The sequence below is a fragment of the Staurois parvus genome, unplaced genomic scaffold, assembly GCF_062004578.1.
Source record: "Staurois parvus isolate SC_StPar_1 unplaced genomic scaffold, SC_StPar_1.0 ptg000276l, whole genome shotgun sequence".
NCBI classification, from domain to species: Eukaryota; Metazoa; Chordata; class Amphibia; order Anura; family Ranidae; genus Staurois; species Staurois parvus.
This window is the reverse complement of record NW_028318072.1, coordinates 3,055,625-3,075,700: the sequence shown is the minus strand read 5'-3', so window position 1 is coordinate 3,075,700 and position 20,076 is coordinate 3,055,625. Positions and strand designations below refer to the sequence as shown.

At 43.5% G+C, this 20,076-nt stretch overlaps 1 protein-coding gene across 2 annotated transcripts in view; it reads left to right on the top strand.

Annotated features, from left to right (window-relative positions):
* NCAPH (non-SMC condensin I complex subunit H) overlaps nt 1-20,076 on the top strand; it is a 46,653-nt gene that overhangs the window by 13,092 nt on the left and 13,485 nt on the right. For both annotated transcript variants that reach the window (XM_089681714.1, XM_089681715.1), the window contains exons 4-9: nt 816-908; nt 982-1,120; nt 5,471-5,586; nt 9,570-9,759; nt 11,625-11,716; nt 13,657-13,853. In XM_089681714.1, coding sequence (XP_089537840.1) covers nt 816-908; nt 982-1,120; nt 5,471-5,586; nt 9,570-9,759; nt 11,625-11,716; nt 13,657-13,853 — 827 coding nt within the window. The remainder of the gene's footprint in view (nt 1-815; nt 909-981; nt 1,121-5,470; nt 5,587-9,569; nt 9,760-11,624; nt 11,717-13,656; nt 13,854-20,076) is intronic.

The following is a 20,076-nucleotide window of genomic DNA, read 5'->3' as shown; positions in this document are numbered from 1 at the left end:
GTACTGCTAGGGTGACAGTATGTTAAAAAAAACATAAATAATATAAAAAAAAAGAAAAATGTTAGAAAAATTATTTTTGGTTATGAACTAATTTGGGTTATTTTCTATTTTTTTTTGCTAAAAAGATAGCTGAATACATTTTGGCCAATATTTATAAAGAAATATTTATTTGCAAAATTTTATAAGAAAAAAACACTTTTTTTTTTCAAAATGTTTGGACTTTTTCATTTATATAGCAAAAAAAAACCCCAGTGGTGAATAAATACCACCAAAATAAAGTTTTAGCTGTCTCAAAAAAATGCTAAAAAATTAATATGGGTACAGTGTTGCATGACCGCGCAATTGTCATTCTAAGTGTGATAGCACTGAAAGCTGAAAATTGGCCTGGACAGGAAGGGGGTGAAAGCGTCCGGACTTGAAGTGGTTAAATGTCAGTTTGTGTGTGTGTTTTTTTTGTTTTATAACCTATATGACTTCATAATTATTTAATGCTACTTGCATCATTTACCATTATCTTGGATTAAATTCAGCACCATAGTATGCCACTTAAATCCCATCTCCACCTAAAACCTTTGTTTTGTTTTGAATTAAGTCGAGTGTTTAAACCTCTACGATGCCTGATTCCCATTGAGATTTCTGTTCACTGTTTGTATCTTGTGCACAATCTTGTGTGTGCACATCAGTCTCAGATTGTGAGCTACTTCTCGGGAAAGGGGTCGATTATGAAAGGTTTTATGTACTGTGCAAAGTACTTTAATAATATGGTGATGCCATTTTTTTTAATGTAAATTTCTTTTTTTTATTTCTAATTTTAGAGAATAACCACAAAAAATGCATTTGGACTACATCTGATTGACTACATGAGTGACATTCTGAAGGAGAAAGGAAGTGAACTTACAAACTTCAAGGTGTGTTTGTCACTTATTCCCATTATGTGTATCTGTTTTGGAAATTTTTATACTGATGATTTTTTTTCTACAGGTTGCTGCTGGGACACTGGATGCCAGTGCCAAGATCTATGCTGTGCGAGTAGATGCAGTGCATGCAGATGTGTACAAAGTATTAGGAGGTCTTGGAAAGGAATCCCAAGGACCAGAGCAAGCAGAGGTCCACGAAGCTGGTATGTAATCTCAATTTACACCCTCTGGCCACTTTATTAGGTACACCATTTCAATTGCTTGTTAACACAAATTGTTAATAAACCAATCGCATGGCAACAACTCAATGCATTTAGGCATGCAGACCTGGTGAAGATGACTTGCTGACGTTCAAACTGAGCAATAAGAATGGGAAAGAAAGGGGGTAATTAAAAAAACAGAATTACACTGCATCTGAGCACCACAAGCCAGAAACACTATTTAGATTTCAATGTTAGTTTTTTAGAAATTTCAAAAACGAAGGTGAACATTAGAACTCCCAGCATAGGAAGGACCACATACAAAAGTCATCAAATGGTAGCGCAAGCAATTTCAGATAACATATCCATGTACTCACTGATTAGAAATATCATGTACCAATTCAGATAGTTGTTGACGAGAGAACCGCCATTTTACAGTTGAGGGGCCAAATGATGGGTGTAGTGTAGTGCTTGTCAAGAGGAAAAAACATAATATTTGTTTCTCAAGGTACATAGATTAGTGGTCAAAAACTTCACACAGTGGGACAATATAAAAATAATAAACCAGTGATTATTTAGCCCAAAAAACTGAACATATTGTAAGAGAGAAAAAGGCCATAAACACTATTTGACTGATTTTTAATAATCAAAGCAAACTCCCCATGCTTTATTTAGCTGAGAAATCACTTTGAAAACCACCTGGCATTTCTGGCCATGGCCATCTTGAGTAAGAGCAGATGATTCATGTAGCAGTTACTTCTTCGAATCTCTCCATCCTTAGCTCAGGCAGGCAGGAGTGTGTTTGGCTGAGAAAACCCCCATTTCCCTCCTCAAGTCTCCTGGGATGTTTGACATCATTTTGCCTAGGGCTAGAAACCAGGAAGTAACTGAAGAAATGTAAAACAAAAAATTTCAAACCACTAAACATGTTAAACTTATTTATTATTATATTTACTAATCCTAGCAGCCAGATAAAATATAGTCAATGTTGATTAAGAGAGAAGTTCAACTTAAAGCTGACCTATGTAACAGTGTTGCAAACCATTACAATAAATCAACTCAAAGTCTAGTGTCCAAAAACGGTGTTTAAGCTGGTCTGTGTAAACGTGTGGGCCAGCTGTTTCAGTCAATAAAGAAAAGAGATCACAGCTGCATTGATAGATGATTCTCTCCCAATGCACACTCCCAAGAAATGGTTTATCTGGGATGATCAATAGTATTGCATTGTTCGTTCTTTATGTAATCTGGATAAATAATGCTAATTCTCTTTTCTGAAAGAAAATAATCCAGCAAGAAATATTTGTCAAGGAAAATGCAATTCGTGCACATAATCATAATAAGGAGTCGATTTCATGGAACTTTCACAGCGTTTGATGCCCAATACTTAACTGTGCAGCAAGAAAATAATTAATGCTGCTCTGTTTGGAATAGCTGCTAATAGTGCAAAGTCAGCTATACAGGCTGGCTGTCAAAAAAACAGCATAGATATGTCCTAATTATGATATGCAACAAGAAGCCATCTTCAGCCTACTTTAGGTAAAGAGAGTGATGAGACCAGTTATACAATATAATTTTGTGAATTCTGTTACTTTCCACAGAAGTCTTTAGGCAAAATACTGTAACTATCCATAGACATCTGAGGGCTGTTGGACAGCTCAACCACCAAAATTTTTTATTAGTGTTATTTTTTTATTTTCTTTCCTTTAAAGTGATATTGAAGGCAATTAAAAAACCAAACAAACATGTTATAGTTACCTGCACTGTGCAGTGGTTTTGTACAGAGCAGCTCGGCTTTCCTGGCCCCTCCCTCCTGCCAATTGCCCCCAGAACAAGCAGCTTGCTATGAGGCACCCAAGCAGGCTTGCTCCCGAGCTGCTGCTCTGTGTGTCCATTCACCCTGCCCCCCTCTTTCCTCCATTGGTTCACTTGATATGATTGACGGCAGCAGAAAGCCAGTGGCTCCCGCTTCTGTCTCAGCCAATAAGGAAGGAGAGTACTTGGAGAGCCAAGGCTCTTGTGCACATCACTGGATCACGATGGGGCTTGAGTAAATATTGAGGGTGGAGGCTGCTGCACACAGAAGGTTTTTTACCTTCATGCATATAATGCATGAAGGTAAATACCTTGAGCCTTTACAACCACTTTAATGTCTAAAAATTAATTAGATTGAAATGTCAAACTGGAAGATTTCGTTGGGTGGCCCATGTTCTTGATAAAGGTACAAATGCAAATAATTTTATATAGATATGTTATAATTCACAGTGCCGGTTCACATACAGTTGATAGATCCATATGTATTGGACAAAGGCACAATTTTCATACTTTTGGCTCTGTATGCCACCAGAATAAATTAAAACAAAACAATCAATGAATTTGAAGTGCAGACTTTCAGCTTTAATTCAAGGGGTTGAACATAAATATCAAGTACAAATTTTAGGAACTGCAACCATTTTTATACATAGTCCCTCCATTTTCAGTGGCTCAAATGTAATTGGACAAATGAATATAATCAAAAAACTGTTCATTTTTAATATTTTATTGATAATCCTTTACTGACAATGACTGCCTGAAGTCTGGAATCCATGGACATTACCAAAGACTGGGTTTCCTCCTTTCTGATGCTTTGCCAGGCTCTAATTGCATCTGTGTTCAGTTGTTCTTTTTTTTTCTGCCTTTAGTTTTGCCTTCAGCAAGTGAAATGCATGCTTAATTAGGTTGAGATCAGGTGATTGACTCAGCCATTGCAGAATATTCCACTTCTTTTCCTTCAAAAGCTCCTGGGTTGCTCTTGCAGTGTGTTTTGGATCATTGTCCATCTGTACTGTGAAGCGCCGTCCAATCAACTTTGCTGCATTTGGCTGAATCTGGGCTGACAGTATATCTCTAAACACTGCAGAATTCATCCGGCTGCTTCTGTCACATCATCAATAAACACCAATGACCCAGTGCCACTGGAAGCCATGCATGCCCATGCCATCACACTGCCTCTACTATGTTTTACAGATGACATTGTGTACTTTGGATCATGAGCTGTTCCAAGCCTTCTCCACACTTCTTTTTTTTTTTTTTCCCATCAGATTAATCTTAGTTTATCCGTCCAAAGAATGCTTTTCCAGAACTGTTCTGGCTTTTTTAGATGTTTTTTGGCAAAGTCTAATCTGGCTTTTCTATTCTTCAGGCTTATGAATGGTTTGCACCTTGTGGTGAACCCTCTGTATTTGCTCTTGTGAAGTCTGCTCTTGATTGTAGACTTAGACAATGATACACCCACCTCCTGGAGAGTGTCCTTCACTTGTCTGGATGTTGTGAATGGGTTTTTTTCTTTACCATAGAGAGGATCCTGCAGTCATCCACCGCTGTTGTCTTCCGTAGATGTTCATGCCTTTTGTATGTTGCTGAGCTCACCAGTGTGTTCTTCTTTCCTCAGAATGTACCAAACTTTTGATTTGGCCACTCCAGACCTTTTACCTTCTTAATTGATGAAGAAATAATGTAGTAGCCCACACCTGGCAATGAAACAGCTTTTGCTTCAATTGTCCAATTACTTTTGGTCCCTTGAAAAAAAAAAAAAGGGGGGGGCGGCTACTCTTCTGTAAGCTGTAATTCCTAAACCCTTCCTCCAATTTGGATGTACATACCCTCAAATTAAACCTGAGTGTGCACTTTCAGCCCATATCCATTATATAACTATAGCTTGAATATGTTTTGGTAAATACCTGAAAGAAAACTACAACTGTGCCTTTTATCCAAGTATATATGGACCTAACTATATATGCTGATTGGATACGGTTTGAACCACATCCAGTCCGCATGACACGTGAAATAAACTTGCTTCCTATGGTGCCTGTTCACATATGTCTGGTGCATTGTCGGTGGTGGTGCGGATTCATTGCGGTTTGAAAAAGAGTCCTGTACGATTCCTGAGTAGTGCCTTCAGGTTCAGGTGCGGAATTTAGGTTATTAACTTCTATGGAAACCGTTTCTAAACCCTGTATGTGTGAACTGACCTAACCCTGTCCTGAACCTGATGTAAACTGGACATTAACCACTGACTAACTACTGTGTCAGCTGTGAAACCTGAGCTTCAATCCGCACCGCACATGTGTAAATCAGCTCTAAGAACTGTTAAGAAAATGCACCCCTGTTTATGGGCTTTGACACACCAGAGTGAGCAGAATGAGAGGTTGGAGTTCCTAGTTTCTCCATCTGCAACCGTTTTGTTTGTGATGCACAGATTTAATTGTAACTTGGTATCACATGACAATAAATATGCCACTGTGTGTATATGAGTTACAGAAAGCTTTTAGTTATATACATATAATGTGCAGATACTGATCTTGATATTTTTTAAAGGCGATTCTAGTGCAGAGCCTCAAAATACAAAACGTAAGAGGAGGCAACACTCTGTGAATACGATTGAACAGAATTTGAACAACATCACTCGCTCAGCAACAGACCGTGTTGATCAGGTGAAAATCTCCTTTTAAGAGCACTTTTGAAAAGGCACCCTGTAACGTGAAATGCAGAGAATGGAGTCTTAATGCATTGTTTAACCATGTATTACCTAGTAAATGCTTGCGCTGACCAGGAAGGTTCTCTAAAATGCCTAAACTGACTGTCCTTTTATCCCTTCACTGCCATCCTAAGTTATGTTAACTCAGCTTTTTAAATGTTAGAATTTGCATAAACGTTGGCAGCCTTCCTGGTCTCTTCCATACACCCACCTAATTCCTAGGCTCAGTCCCAAGGCTTTGTTTTGTGGGATATGAGCCTGTTTTTCTTTTCCACACCAACCAGCTTATGCTTTTGATTACTTGCTGGTAAAGCCAGCTAATACATTTTGGTAAACCAGCAGGTTTTATTTAACCTCTTCCTGCCTCCCATATGTATGCTGCGGGTGGACCTTAATAGCCAGCTGCCACACGTGTACATCTGAGCTAGCAGGGACAGGCTCAGTTATGTATCCATTGTGACAGCAATTCACCTGGTGCTAACACCCACTTAAAGAGTTGCTGGGAGGCAACAGGAAGAGGTTAAAGGGACAGAACAGTGGGTTTGTGTATTTTTCTTTGCCTATGATGAAGACTAATAAATTCGTTAAGACATATTTTATTTTTTTTATCTCCATATGAAATGTTTATTAAAGTGTTACTAAACCCAGGACCCTGCATTCACTATATCTGGTCTTCCACAGAACATGGAAATGCAATTATTTTAGTAAATATAAACTGCTAAATACCTTTTCTCAACAGCAGTATGGTTAAAGCTTGTAGGAGGAGTTTTCATTCTGTCTGGACAGCACTGTTTAGCCCTGTGCTGATCACAGCCCCCCCCCCCCCCCCCCGAAAAAAAAAACTGCACATGCTCAGTTTGGTGTGTATTGCTAGAGTGCCTCCTAGAGCTCTATACTATCAGCAGATGGATTGGTAACTGTGGAAGAAGGGGAAGATCAGAGAAGTCAGGATCAAACAGCCTTTTTACACAATGCAGAGGATTAACTCCTTAGGTTCCACCATGAGTATAAAAAACATGCTATACTGCATATACAGACTGATTTTACTGTTATGGGTTTAGTAACACTTTTTTTTTTTATCAAGTATGCCCATTTTCAGCCAGCAGATAGACCTTTAGGAGCCATTTTTCTTCTCCTGTTTACAGAGCCTCAAATGTAAAGGCTAAGTTTACCTTTTCCAGAAAATAGTCTATGCAGTCAATGGGCTCTAGTAGGTATTAAACTGTGCAGCTTTGTAAAATGTTAATTTATTTTGTCATATATGTAGGCCATTTGGACTTCCCTAGATGCCTGTTCGAAAAACTCCCAGTTAGCAATCCCCACATCTTGCCTTTTTTGCTATGATGTGAAAACCATTGGACGCCCACTCCCAGCTTTACATGAATGAAAAGCGAACATTTTTCACGCCCTAGCAATCACTACATTCTGCCTAGTTGCTAACTTTTTTGGCTAGGCTTCTGGAGATGCACAAATGGCCTACAGGTAAGACATTACAGTTAAGAGAGAAGTGTGAGCTTAAAAAAGCATTTATATTCACCTAGGTGGATGCAGCATCAATCCAATGCTACATCTGTCCCTGGCTGGCTCTGCACTGAGAACTGAGCAATCAAACACCACTGATCACTCAGCTCTGAGCAGAGAGCCGTGAGTGTCAGTTGCCAGTTGTCTGCTCTGCCCCTCCATCGCTCACTAGAGTGCTGGGCTGTGGAGGGGGTGGGAGTGGCTGGCTCAGACTCTCAGCAGATCACTGAGAGGCTGAGCCAGATGTCGGTTGACTGGGAGTTTTTCAGAGCCTGGACCAGCTCTTTGATGTCAGTCAACAGTGGGCTTTAGGCTGCTGTGCCGATTAAAAACAGGTCACAGGAGTGCAGAACGAACTGCACTCCTATGATTTATAGAAGTATAGCCAAAACAGCTTTGGCTATACTCCTTTAACCACTTGCCAACTGTGCTATAGCCGAATGACGGCTACAGCGTAGTTGTCCAGTTCTGGGAGGGCGTCATATGATGTCCTCCCAGAACACGCCCCCATTTTAGTCATGATTATATTCAATTATCCAATTACTTTTGTTCCCTTGAAAAAGGGGGGTGGGGTGGCTACTCTTAAGAGCTATAACTCCTAAACCCTTCCTCCAATTTGGATGTACATACCCTCAAATTAAACCTGAGAGTATGCAATTTCATCCCAAATCCATAACTATAGCTTGAATATGTTTTGGTAAATACCTGATAAAATCTAAAATTGTGCCTGTGTAATTCAAATATAAATGGACCTAACTTTTGTAAGTGTTTATATCTGCAGGGATGTTGAGTTTGTATTGCCCAACTCCTGGGACCTGTAGTTGCGGGTGTCGGGCAGATAGCTTTTTTCAACATTTAGCCCTGCTGCGGGCAAGCAGCAGGGCCCACCTGTCAGGTGAAAGCATTCTGACAGCAGCGCTTGCGCCTGATTGCTTTCACATAGTCCACCACAGTGCCAACCTCCGACCCCCCCCCCCCCCCCCCACGTGTGAGCCTCCCCCACTCACCAAGTCTCCCGGGTTCTGCGGACCCGGGATTGGCTCAATGTGCGCAGGCGGTTAGAGGGGATGGAGGAGAGTGAACACGTCCACTCCCCTCCCCTTCTTGTCCTGACCGGAAATTGAGGTTTGACATCACTTTCAGGCCCCCATTCACAGATTACTGGCCATGAAGGCCGGGAAAGTATGTAATGCAGTGTGATGTTCACTGCATTACATTCAGGGGAGACATGCAGGGTCTTTTAAACCCTGCATGTCTCATTTAAAGAGAACCTTTCACCAAAAAAAAATTTTGTGCAACATAAATTGTAACTACCACAATTTTATTCTCTACGGTCTTTGCCTTCAGAAAATATATAATGTTTGGGGGTTTTGTGTAATCTTCTTCAAGCCTAAAATGATTTTTTAAACGTGTGCAAAAAACCCACAAAAATGGCTTTGGTATCAAAAAGGATAAAGGATAAATCCGACACTCCCCTTCCTTGACGAGCACCCAATCAATGCTCATTACACTGCACAGTCTCTCCCCTCCCTGCTGGTTCCCAGGTGCGGTGCTGGAGACAGGGAGGGGAGGAGGAGAAATACAGCGCAATATTACAAAAAAATGAACCGTTTAAGTCACCATAGAGCCCCTTTTTGATTTTAAAAGTCCCACACATTCTTAATATCACTGGTTTAAATACGGTTTTGGTAAAATTTAATTTATTTTTTATCAGGACAAGTAGATTGTCATACGGGACAAATAGATTGGGACACCGATTTAAACATTTCCACACCCGTGTGTGTGTGTGATTTTTTTTTTTTTTTTTTTTCTCTCTCTCTCTCTTACAAAGCTGTATATTTGGGGTCATTGTCCTGCTGCAGAATACATTTGGAGCCAATCACACACCTCCCTGATGGTATGGCATGATGGATAAATCTATGCCTGCATCTTTCAGCAGTGAGGACACCATTGATCCTAATCAAATCTCCAACTCCACTTGCAGAAATGTAGCCCCAGACTTGCAAGGAACCTTCACCGTGCTTCACTGTTTCCTGCAGACATTCTTTATTATACTGCTCTCCAGCCCTTTGTGAACAAACTTCCTTCTGCTACAGCCAAATATTTCATATTTGGACTCCTCAAACCAGGGCACCTGCTGCCATTTTTCTGCACCACAGTTCCTGTTTTCATGCATAATTGAGTTGCTTAGCATTGTTTCCATGTCCTATACACTTCTATTTCTGAAAGCATTTATCACAGTTGCCTAAAATGTTTGCACAGTACTATACTTTTAAATTCAGAAGTTTTAAAAGCTTTAAAAAAACCTGCATGACATTATATAAGTTATAGTTTCATAAAATAACATGGGTGAACTGCAGACTTAAATAAACATCCAAGCACACATTTACTGACAACCATATTTCTGTGTTTCTGCAGATTGACCCTCTCTTTCAGAAAGCAGCTGCCTCATTTGATGAATGCAGTACAGTAGGTGTTTTCCTAACTGCTCTGCGCTGTTCCAGTTATCACAGTGAGCTGCACTTTGATGATTATGTGATACCACTGTCCACCATCCAAGAGGAACAGGCTCCAACTTCAACATCTGTTGACACAACTGAGCTGAAAGGTAGGCTCTCAAAATCTGTTCTTCTAGTGTTCATATTCATTCTTTTGTTCCTAAAGAGAATGTTTTTTTGAGACATTAAATAAAATGCATTTGATTAAAAAAAATGAATACAAAATAAAATTGACTCAAAAGCATTATAGTTTTCCTTTAAGGAAATGTTTAAAGACTAACAAACCTAAGAACAAATGCGCACATCTAGTTTTGATAAACAGATCATACATAAAACATTCTTTTAAGTTAAGTGTTTTTTTCATGAATGTGTACCTTGGACTAAAAATCGAGGTACGCGTTACTAATCAGGGCCCCTGCCTTCATACCAAGACACTGAGTGTTAAAGTTTAAAAAAAAAAAAAAAAATCCTGTGTCAAAAAAAAGTTACTAAATATAGTCACCCCGACCCTTCTCTAAAGACAGGTTGGCATTTGTATGGCCAGCCCCAGAGGGTTCCTAAACCTTGTTGCATTTGTGATTTGGCCTTCTGCTTACTTATGTCTATATCCTTTTACTATTGCTTTAGGCGGCGTTACTATCATTACAGTGTATCTGTACCCTGTCTGAGCATATCATATACTACTTGTATATTTTATTGTATCTGTTGCATACCATTACATAAAGGATTAACAAAGTGTGTGTGTGTGGTTTTTTTTTTCACTCTAGCTTTTTCACTTCAATGTGTGAAGTCTTACTTCTGATGTGATCCTGGCAACAATTTGGATTTCAACTTTCATGAGAAAACACTTGTCTCATGAGATTTGGGGTCCTCAACATTTTTAGAATCTCTACAGATAGTTGTATTCATAAATGTGTTTTATTTATTTACATTTTAATTTATTTATTTTTCCCTTTTTGGTGCACTTTTTGATGTGTGGATGAAGGTCCTGAATAAAAATGCAGACCTTTGTTTTTAATGTAAGTTCCACTTTAAAAGACAAGTTTATCTTTGGAACGTGTTACAATCGTGTAACATGTTCTGCTGCTGCCTCGCTCACCCTCCTCATTCCTTATCTTCTGACAGTGGGTGGGAGTTCTTCTCCCTTCCGCAGTCACTGTCCCATTTTAAAATCCGCACAGCGCTTTACCCCACAGCTGCGTCTTTCATTCACAGGAATCTGGTGAATAAAGAAACTGCAAATCCTATCTTCCACCATGGCAGACAGACTTGCACTTGTGAGTGTGCCAATGAGTGCAGTCAAAGTTCACTGACCCGTCCTCCAGCTTTCTAACAAAGAGCTTGTACAGTGGTATGGGTTGAAAGCCGGATGATATGTTTGCAGGAGCCTGACATTTTTGAACAGCTTTGCAGGCTCCAGTAAAAGGCTTCTCCTTTTTCAGGCTTTCTGCAATAAATATTTGCATTTATTGTTGTTTAAGTATATCTCCAGCAAAATTTTTCTTTTGCATAGAACAAGAATTTGTTGTATTTACTGCTATTCAGGCTGCCACTTTTTTCCTCGCTTTCTGTCTCGATAAGTTTTACTTGAATGATAAAGGAAAATCTTTGTCAGCTTTTTATTGCTGCCCGTGTCCCTATTGCTTTCTGTCCTTCACAGATTCTAATAAATACTGCATTTTTATTTCTGTCTGAGTTAGAAAGTTAGTTTTCGAAAATTTACCTTGCTCCCTGTCTAGTGCCGTTGTCACCAGGACAGGAAGAGAGGGGAAATCTCTCTAACAGAACCTCAGATAACAGTAAAAATGCGACAAGTTTTAAACCTTTCCCACTTTATCAAAAATGGAAAGAAAATGTGTTGGCATTACATTCACTTTAAAGGAGCTAAAGCTATGAAATTTTAATGCATTTTGCTGTGTGACCTACTTTTCATCTCCTGGTGGAGTCTTATCTGGGAAAACATTCTTCTTTGCAGCTCTTCTGGATCAGTGTGTGGAAAAACGTTCCTTATGTCCTTCACTTGCAAAATTTCGCCTAATGCAGCTAGACAGCGATGTCAAGGAAGAGGTATACCCACCATACATTTTTTGTGCTGTCCAGATATTTGATTTTTGAGCCTTTAGTCATTTATAACAGCCCCGTACATTTAAAGAAAAAAAAAATGGCTAAGACAAAAGTTCCCATTTCCAACCCTGTGTTTACCATGCACTCTCAGCAAATAAGCATTGTCATAAGCATTTTCCGATGCATACTTGGGATGCAACACTTCCAATCATGTGACCACTGGGACATCAATCGTAGGGGTCACAAGATTGGTAAGTCCACCTTTCAACATTTAGATCCTCTTAAAGGGCTGGGGGATGGCAGCAAGGGGTTAAACTTTCAGATTGTAGAAGTTATTTGAAAATTTGTACTGGAAAAATATATACCCTGCCATTGCTGAATTCTCTTTTCAAAAGTAAATTTCCTGGTTTATATGCCAGTCTAAAGGCTTCAGTATTTACGGAGGTACTCCTGTTCAATTGCTTGGTAACACAAATTGCTAATCAGCCAATCACATGGCAGCAACCCAATGCATTTAGGCATCTAGACATGGTGAAGGAAGGGGATTTAAGTGACTCTGAACATGGCATGGTTGTTGGTGCCAGACAGGCTGGTCTTAGTATTTCAAAAACTGCTGATCTACTGGGATTTTCACATACAACCATCTCTAGGGTTTACAGAGATTGGTCCAAAAAAGAGAAAATCTGCAGTGAGCAGCACTTCAGCGGAGGTCAGGGGAGAATGGGCTGACTCGTTTGAGATGATAGGCAACAGTAACGCAAATAGCCATTCGTTACAACCAAGGTATGCAGAATACCATCTCTGAACGTACAGCACGTCGAACCTTGAAATAGATGGTCTACAGCAGCAGAAAACCACGACGGGTGCTACTCCTGTCAGCTAAGAACAGGAAACCGAGTCGCATAGGCTTGCCAAAATTGGACAACAGAAGATTGGAAAAACATTGCCTGGTCTGATGAGTCTTGATTTCAGCTGCGACATTCATATGGTAGGCTCTGAGTTTGGCATAAACAACATAAAGCATGGATCCATCCTGCCTTGCATCAGTGGCTCATGGATGTGCAGCCAACAAATCTGCAGCAAGTGCTTGATGCTGTCATGTCAATGTGGACCAAAATCTCTGAGAAATGTTTCCAACACCTTGTTGAATCTATTCCACAAAAATGAAGGCTGTTCTGAAGAAAACAGGGGGTCCAACCTGATATTAGCAAAGTGTACCTAATAAAGTGCCCAGTGAGTGTACACAAATCAGGATTTCAGACCCCCTTTTTTTTTTTTTTTATACTTATAATTTTCAAGTTGGGTCCACTTTAATAAGAGATGCAGGCTGTGGGCAATACTATAAGGAGAAACTTGCTGTACCTGACAGCCCCTTAGATTGCAAACCAGAGCACCAAACTTGCAGCTGCAGTGCACTGAGAATCTGAGATCAGCAGGAACATCAGTCTAATTTACTGAATGCTTTGCTGATATTGATGTCTGCAATGCAGTTTTGTCACTAGACAGCACCTTTTATGGGTGGTATGAAACAGGGTTGTTAACTCCTATTACAACACCCCAGCTGCTTCATGTTTTACTTTTAGATACAAAAAAGTATAGGAAAACAAAACCATCCCAGTGCATTATGCCCAGTGTCCACAGTGACCATTTGAAAGTTTTAATGCTGTTGATGTCTATAGGCATTAGAAGGTTGCATTTCAGTACAGCTTGCAGGAGCAGAAAAGTTTAAAACGCTTCAAGCCCTACTGTATGGTAGAAGGCGAAGTGAATCGCTTAAAGTCTCAAAATAAACATGAAACCACATACTGGGAATTTACACCACTCCGTGGTAATAAATCTTTTAGGATTATGCATATTTGTGCATTAGTGATTATTTTGTAAATAAAAGGTACACAATTCCTAAAGGTCTTATCCTTTACTTTGTCACCACACTCTTTCTGCAGAATGTGTTGTCATTAACGGATAAATACAAAGAGAGCGATCATGCCTTTGATATCAATGCAGAGATTGAGGATGATGGCCCTGAGCCTGCAGGTCCTGAGATGGATGATTTTGATGCAGATCTGTGTGATGGGAATGAAGCAGTCGATCTGGGAGAGTTTTCGGAGCAACGAGAAGCTTGCCGATCAGTGAGAAAAGGGTATGTTTTTACACATTATTAAAACCTGGAATGTGGTTTAATAATAAAAATTTGTTATTTTTTTTTTTATGCTTTTTTTTTTTCAGGACTAGTAAAACTTTTGTAATGAACTATGTGAAGTATATATAATTATGTTAAGTAGAGTATTTCATTTAATACTTTTTGGTCACTCAAGATTCCCTCGTCCTGAGCTCCTAAAGTGATATTAACCACTAGCCTACAGGGCACTTATACCCCCTTCTTGCCCAGGCCAATTTCCAGCTTTCAGCGTTGTCGCACTTTGAATGACAATTACGCGGTCATACAACACTGTACCCAGATGAAATTTTTATCATTTTTTTGTGACAGAGCTTTATTTTGGTGGTATTTAATCACCTCTGGGTTTTTTATTTTTTCTTAAACCAAAAAACACTGAAAATTTTGAAAAAAAAATGTTTTTTTTTTAGTTTTTGTTATAAAATTTTGTAAAGTGATTTTTCTCCTTCCCTGATGGGCACTGATAGGCGGCCCTGATGGGCACTGATAGGCGGCCCTGATGGGCACTGATGAGGAGGCACTGGTAGGTGGCACTGATGGGCATTGACAGGCATCACTGATGAGCACTGAAGGGCATTGACAGGCATCATTGATGAGCACTGAAAGACAGCACTGATATATGGCACTGTTAGGCGGCACCGATTGGCACTGTTAGGCAGCAACGATTGGCACTGATGGGTGGCACCGATTGGCACTGATGGGTGACACTGAAAGGCAGCTCAGATGGGCACTGATATGTGGCATTGATGAGCACTGGCATAAGGCACTGATGGACACTGACAGGTGGCACTGCTGGGGCTACACTGATCATCAGTGTCCTGATGATCAGTGTACATGTCCCCTCTGCGGAAAGCCGATTACCGGCTCTCCTCTCGAGCTTTCAGCATGACAGCTGGAGAGGAGAGAAGTGCCGATAACCGGCATTTCCCTGTTTTACATGTGATCAGCTGTGATTGGACACAGCTGATCACATGACTGAGCCGACATCTTCGGCTCTTTCCATGATCGGTGATCCGCTGTGTCCGAGGGACACGGTGCACCCCCCGATCGCTGCGCTGCACGCTCCCTGAGCCGCACGCTCCCTGAGCCGCGCATGCACAGTGAGAATGGGAGGACGTCATATGACGTCCTCCCAGAACGAGAGAACCACCTTGCGCCCGTCATATTACTATATGGTGGGCGGGAGGTGGTTAAAGGCAATATTTCTTTTAAATAAAATAAAGATGTTATTCTTACCTGCTCTGTGTAACGGTATTGTACAGAGCACTCCTTTTTATCTCCTCCTTTGGTGGTCCCCGGCTGGCATTGTCCGCACTGCCTCCTTCCCAGTTCCCCCGTAGTAAACTGTGTGCCATGGAGCAGCCCGAGCCCAGCTGTGTGCCTCCATAGAACAATATGTCATCTGCATTGCACCAATGCTACAACAGATTTCTAGCATTCTTGCTGATCCAGCAGCAGGCTGAAAACTTAAGATTTCCACCTCGCTCCCTCCTCCTTATTAACAGAGGAGGAACTTGTGGAAGATGACACAGAAGCACACAACTTCCTACCTGCACTTTTCTCCTGAAGATCCTGTGCATGAAGATCCCTTGACTTGGATAAGTATAGCCTGAAGATTTTAGGTGGTAATAGCTCTCTTTTACCGTTTTTTAGGAAGAAGGGCAAACTTCTGACTCAATGATCTGCTGTTGCTTCTACCTCTTCTTCCACAAGACACTCCTTTTTTGTCGCTTTCAGGCCTTGGCTTCTAAGTAGAGACCTCAGTTACAGTTCTTTTAGACGTCCCAGGCCTTCTCTTAAGACGTCAAGTCCTTCTAATGAACGGGAGCAGGCTTTCGCAGAGATTTGGCAGGAGGAGCTAGCGAATTAGTGGCTTCTCTGCATAGTGTCTGACAGCTGCAAGCTGGAATTTCAGAGCTTTGACCATCTATGCGTTATGGTTTAAAATGTTTCTTTAAATTTGCAAAAAAGATTGGCTCTTTTGCAAGCTCTAGATCCTCCTCTTTTTCAGGGAGTGATTGTTCAGGTTCCAGAAGATGGAAAGTTCCACAGATTAATTAAATCTTCTTTACGGTTCCAAAGCAAAACAGCGATGTTTGCCCTATACTTGACCTTAAAAACCCCAACAGGTTTCTCCAGGTGCTGAAGTTCCAGATGAAATCTGTGTTTGGTGGAGGCCTCTCTCCATAGAGGGGATTTCCTGGCATTGGTGGACATAAAGGATGCCTACCTATGTGTCCGACTTCCTCTCCCCCTCCTCACCATAGTATCTGGAGTTTCGGAGGACCCACATCTTCAATTTATGACCCTGCCTTTTGGCCTGTCCAGGGGCGGACTGACCATTTGGAAACTCGGGCACTGCCCGAGGGCCCAGGGGCACTAGGGGGCCCCATGAGATGCCCCTGGTACCTTTTTCATAGGCTTTTTTGAGTTTGGGCAAGGACACAGGGGCCCCATGATCCCCTATTGCCCGGGGGCCCCATTAGTTGTCAGTCCACCCCTGGGCCTGCTTATGGTCCCCCAGTGGGAAGTGGGCTCTTCACCCAGAGGTGTTCAAGGAGATATGTCAAGCAATGGGACACACTGAATGTGGACCTTCTGGTGTCCAGGTCAGATTCTTCTTGAAGACCAGAAAATCTCAGGCATTTGCAGTGGATGCTTTTGGGGAACACAATAGGATCAGTTCTCTCTGGTTTATGCCTTTCCTTCACTACAGCTTCTTTGGCATCTCCTTTTCAAGATTCAGGTGGAAGGAATATTGATCATTCTAATTGCCCTGGCATGGCCCAGAGATATTGTGGACAGTCCTTAGAATCGTCCTGACCTGTAGCAAGGTCTGATTTTTCCATTCTTTACGACAGGGCTTGACAAATTTTCTTTGAATCTAGGAGCCAGCTAAAAAGAATTTGGGGACATGGTGGTAGCATGACACCAGTCCTCCCAGCTCCCACCTGTCCAGTAGTGGCTCCTCCAGATGGTGTCAGTGGAGAGGATCTGGTGCCAGGAGGGGTAGCTGAGCTTGTGTCCGCTTGGTTGTTGTAGTCAGGGAGGAAGTTGACGCTCTGCTGGAGGTGGGGCTATCCACTGTCACACAGGTGGCAAGACTTGGTAACTCTGGTCTGCACACAGTACTCCTCCGGGGGGAGCTGCATGTATTGGTGGCTACCACCGCAACTTTGAATACGACATTCATGAACTCCAGCATACAGCGCTGAGGCCGGCTGCCGTCCGAACACTTGTCCATGGCCGTGGGAGTAGTATATACAAGGGCGATCAGTGCTGGAGGCCTCATCCTTCACTCCAAGGGCTCTCTTGGGCTGTGCGGGGAGTTCGGGGCAGCTCTGTGCCTGAGAGAAGTGTGCACCAGAGGATTCTGCCTGAACTCTGTAAATGGGGAGGTATACAGGAGACTCTGGGGGGTCCTGAGACACTGGACTGAGTTCTGCACTACAGGGCAGAAGAGAGGGCTGGCTGAGGACACTGGCTAGGGAATGGGAGCACGCAAAACAGTGTGAGCTGCCGGGGGAAGGGGGGACCCAAACCCTGGGACACGGTTTCTGGTCGCCGTGGGGACCTGGTGCCTAGGATTTTATAAACCCTGCTTTACGTTGGCTGTATATACAAGTATGGCTATTGAAGTCTTTTGCGTTATGAGAGATGGGAGTTTCTGATTCTTTTATTCCTACTCTTTTAAAAGCCAGGAAGACTACTTTGAAAAGGATTTACTACCGTACCTGGAAATCTTCTATTTCTATGTGTAAGGTATAAAAATGTGATCCTTAGAAGTACATTGTGGAATGTATTTTTGCTTTTCTCCAAACCGGTTAATATACAGCCTAGAGTAAATCTAAGGGTCAGACTTTCTTTGGCCTTGGCTTTTTTTTTCCCCCTTACCCCCCCCCCCCCCCCCCACAGGACGCTTACTTTCCATACCTTGGTGTATGCTTTTGTACAGGGTTTCATGTATATTGCTCCTCCGGTAAGACCACCTTGACCCCATGGGATCTCAGTTTGGAGCCTATTCCAGACTGTCCTTTGGTTCTTTTGACATGAATGGTTGTGTTTCTGTTTGCCATTACTTTGGCTCACAGGGTTTCGGAATTGGCGGCGCTATCCTGTAAGGAGCTATTTCTGTTACTGCATCATGACAAGGTGCTTCTTCAACCTCAGCCATCCTTCTTTCTTCCTTTTTTTTTTTTTTTTTTGCCTAAAGTGGTTTCCGTTTTCCATTTCTACCAGGACATTGTCTTACCTTCTTTCCTAAGCCTCAGTTGCCAGGGGACAAGGCTCTCAATACTTTGAATGTGGTTTGTGTTCAAATTAAAAAATTACTAAAGGGACTAAACTGAAGTCCCAATCTACTTGTCCCTCATGACGATCTACTTGCCCTCATAAAACATAATTTTAACCAAAACTGTATTTAAATAAGGTCATTATTTAATAGCCCAAAGGGTTAATGCTTTTTTATTAGGCAGAGGTGCTTTTTGGAATGTCTGGGGCTCTAAAAACGAAAGGAGCTTTGTGGCAACTTAAACTTTTATTTCTTTTAACATTGTGCTGTTTATCTCCTCCTCACCTTGCTTCCTGTCTCCAGCACCACACCCAGGGTCTAGCAGGGAGGGCAGAGACCTTGCAGTGTGACAAGCACTGATTGGGTGCTCATAAGGAAAGGAGAGTGTCGAGCTAACTTAACACTCAGCAGAAGTACAGTTGAGAGCGTGAATGATGCGCCGGCCCTAGTGAGGGGAAAAAAAAACTTTATTCCTTCAGGTTACCCTCGCACACAGAAGCACTTGGATGCTCAGTACTAGCACATGCTGAGCAGCCAAATCAAGCTTCGTTAACCACTGGAAGATCAATCCTTTCAAGGAATCCTTACCTTGGGGCCCATGTGCCTTGCAGAATGGATGATACACCACTGAGTGTAATGTCCCATCAAAGCACCGTGCAGTACACCCGGCACTAAGCCTGCACAGTGCTAGGCAGAGAAAGATGGTTGGGCACTGAGCCTGCACAGTGCTAGACGGAGGAGTACGTCTGGGCACTGAGCCTGTACAGTGCTAGGCGGAGGAGGGCGTCTGGGCACTGAGCCCGCACAGTGCTAGGCGGAGGAGGGCGTCTGGGCACTGAACCCGCACAGTGCTAGGCGGAGGAGGGCGTCTGGGCACTGAGCCCGCACAGTGCTAGGCGGAGGAGGGCGGCTGGGCACTGAGCCCGCACAGTGCTAGGCGGAAGAGGGCGGCCGGGCACTGAGCCCGCACAGTGCTAGGCGGAGGAGGGCGGCCGGGCACTGAGCCCGCACAGTGCTAGGCGGAGGAGGGCGGCTGGGCACTGAGCCCGCACAGTGCTAGGCGGAGGAGGGCGTCTGGGCACTGAGCCCGCACAGTGCTAGGCGGAGGAGGGCGGCTGGGCACTGAGCCCGCACAGTGCTAGGCGGAGGAGGGCGGCTGGGCACTGAGCCCGCACAGTGCTAGGCGGAGGAGGGCGGCCGGGCACTGAGCCCGCACAGTGCTAGGCGGAGGAGGGCGGCCGGGCACTGAGCCCGCACAGTGCTAGGCGGAGGAGGGCGGCCGGGCACTGAGCCCGCACAGTGCTAGGCGGAGGAGGGCGGCCGGGCACTGAGCCCGCACAGTGCTAGGCGGAGGAGGGCGGCCGGGCACTGAGCCCGCACAGTGCTAGGCGGAGGAGGGCGGCCGGGCACTGAGCCCGCACAGTGCTAGGCGGAGGAGGGCGGCCGGGCACTGAGCCCGCACAGTGCTAGGCGGAGGAGGGCGGCCGGGCACTGAGCCCGCACAGTGCTAGGCGGAGGAGGGCGGCTGGGCACTGAGCCCGCACAGTGCTAGGCGGAGGAGGGCGGCTGGGCACTGAGCCCGCACAGTGCTAGGCGGAGGAGGGCGGCTGGGCACTGAGCCCGCACAGTGCTAGGCGGAGGAGGGCGGCTGGGCACTGAGCCCGCACAGTGCTAGGCGGAGGAGGGCGGCTGGGCACTGAGCCCGCACAGTGCTAGGCGGAGGAGGGCGGCTGGGCACTGAGCCCGCACAGTGCTAGGCGGAGGAGGGCGGCTGGGCACTGAGCCCGCACAGTGCTAGGCGGAGGAGGGCGGCTGGGCACTGAGCCCGCACAGTGCTAGGCGGAGGAGGGCGGCTGGGCACTGAGCCCGCACAGTGCTAGGCGGAGGAGGGCGGCT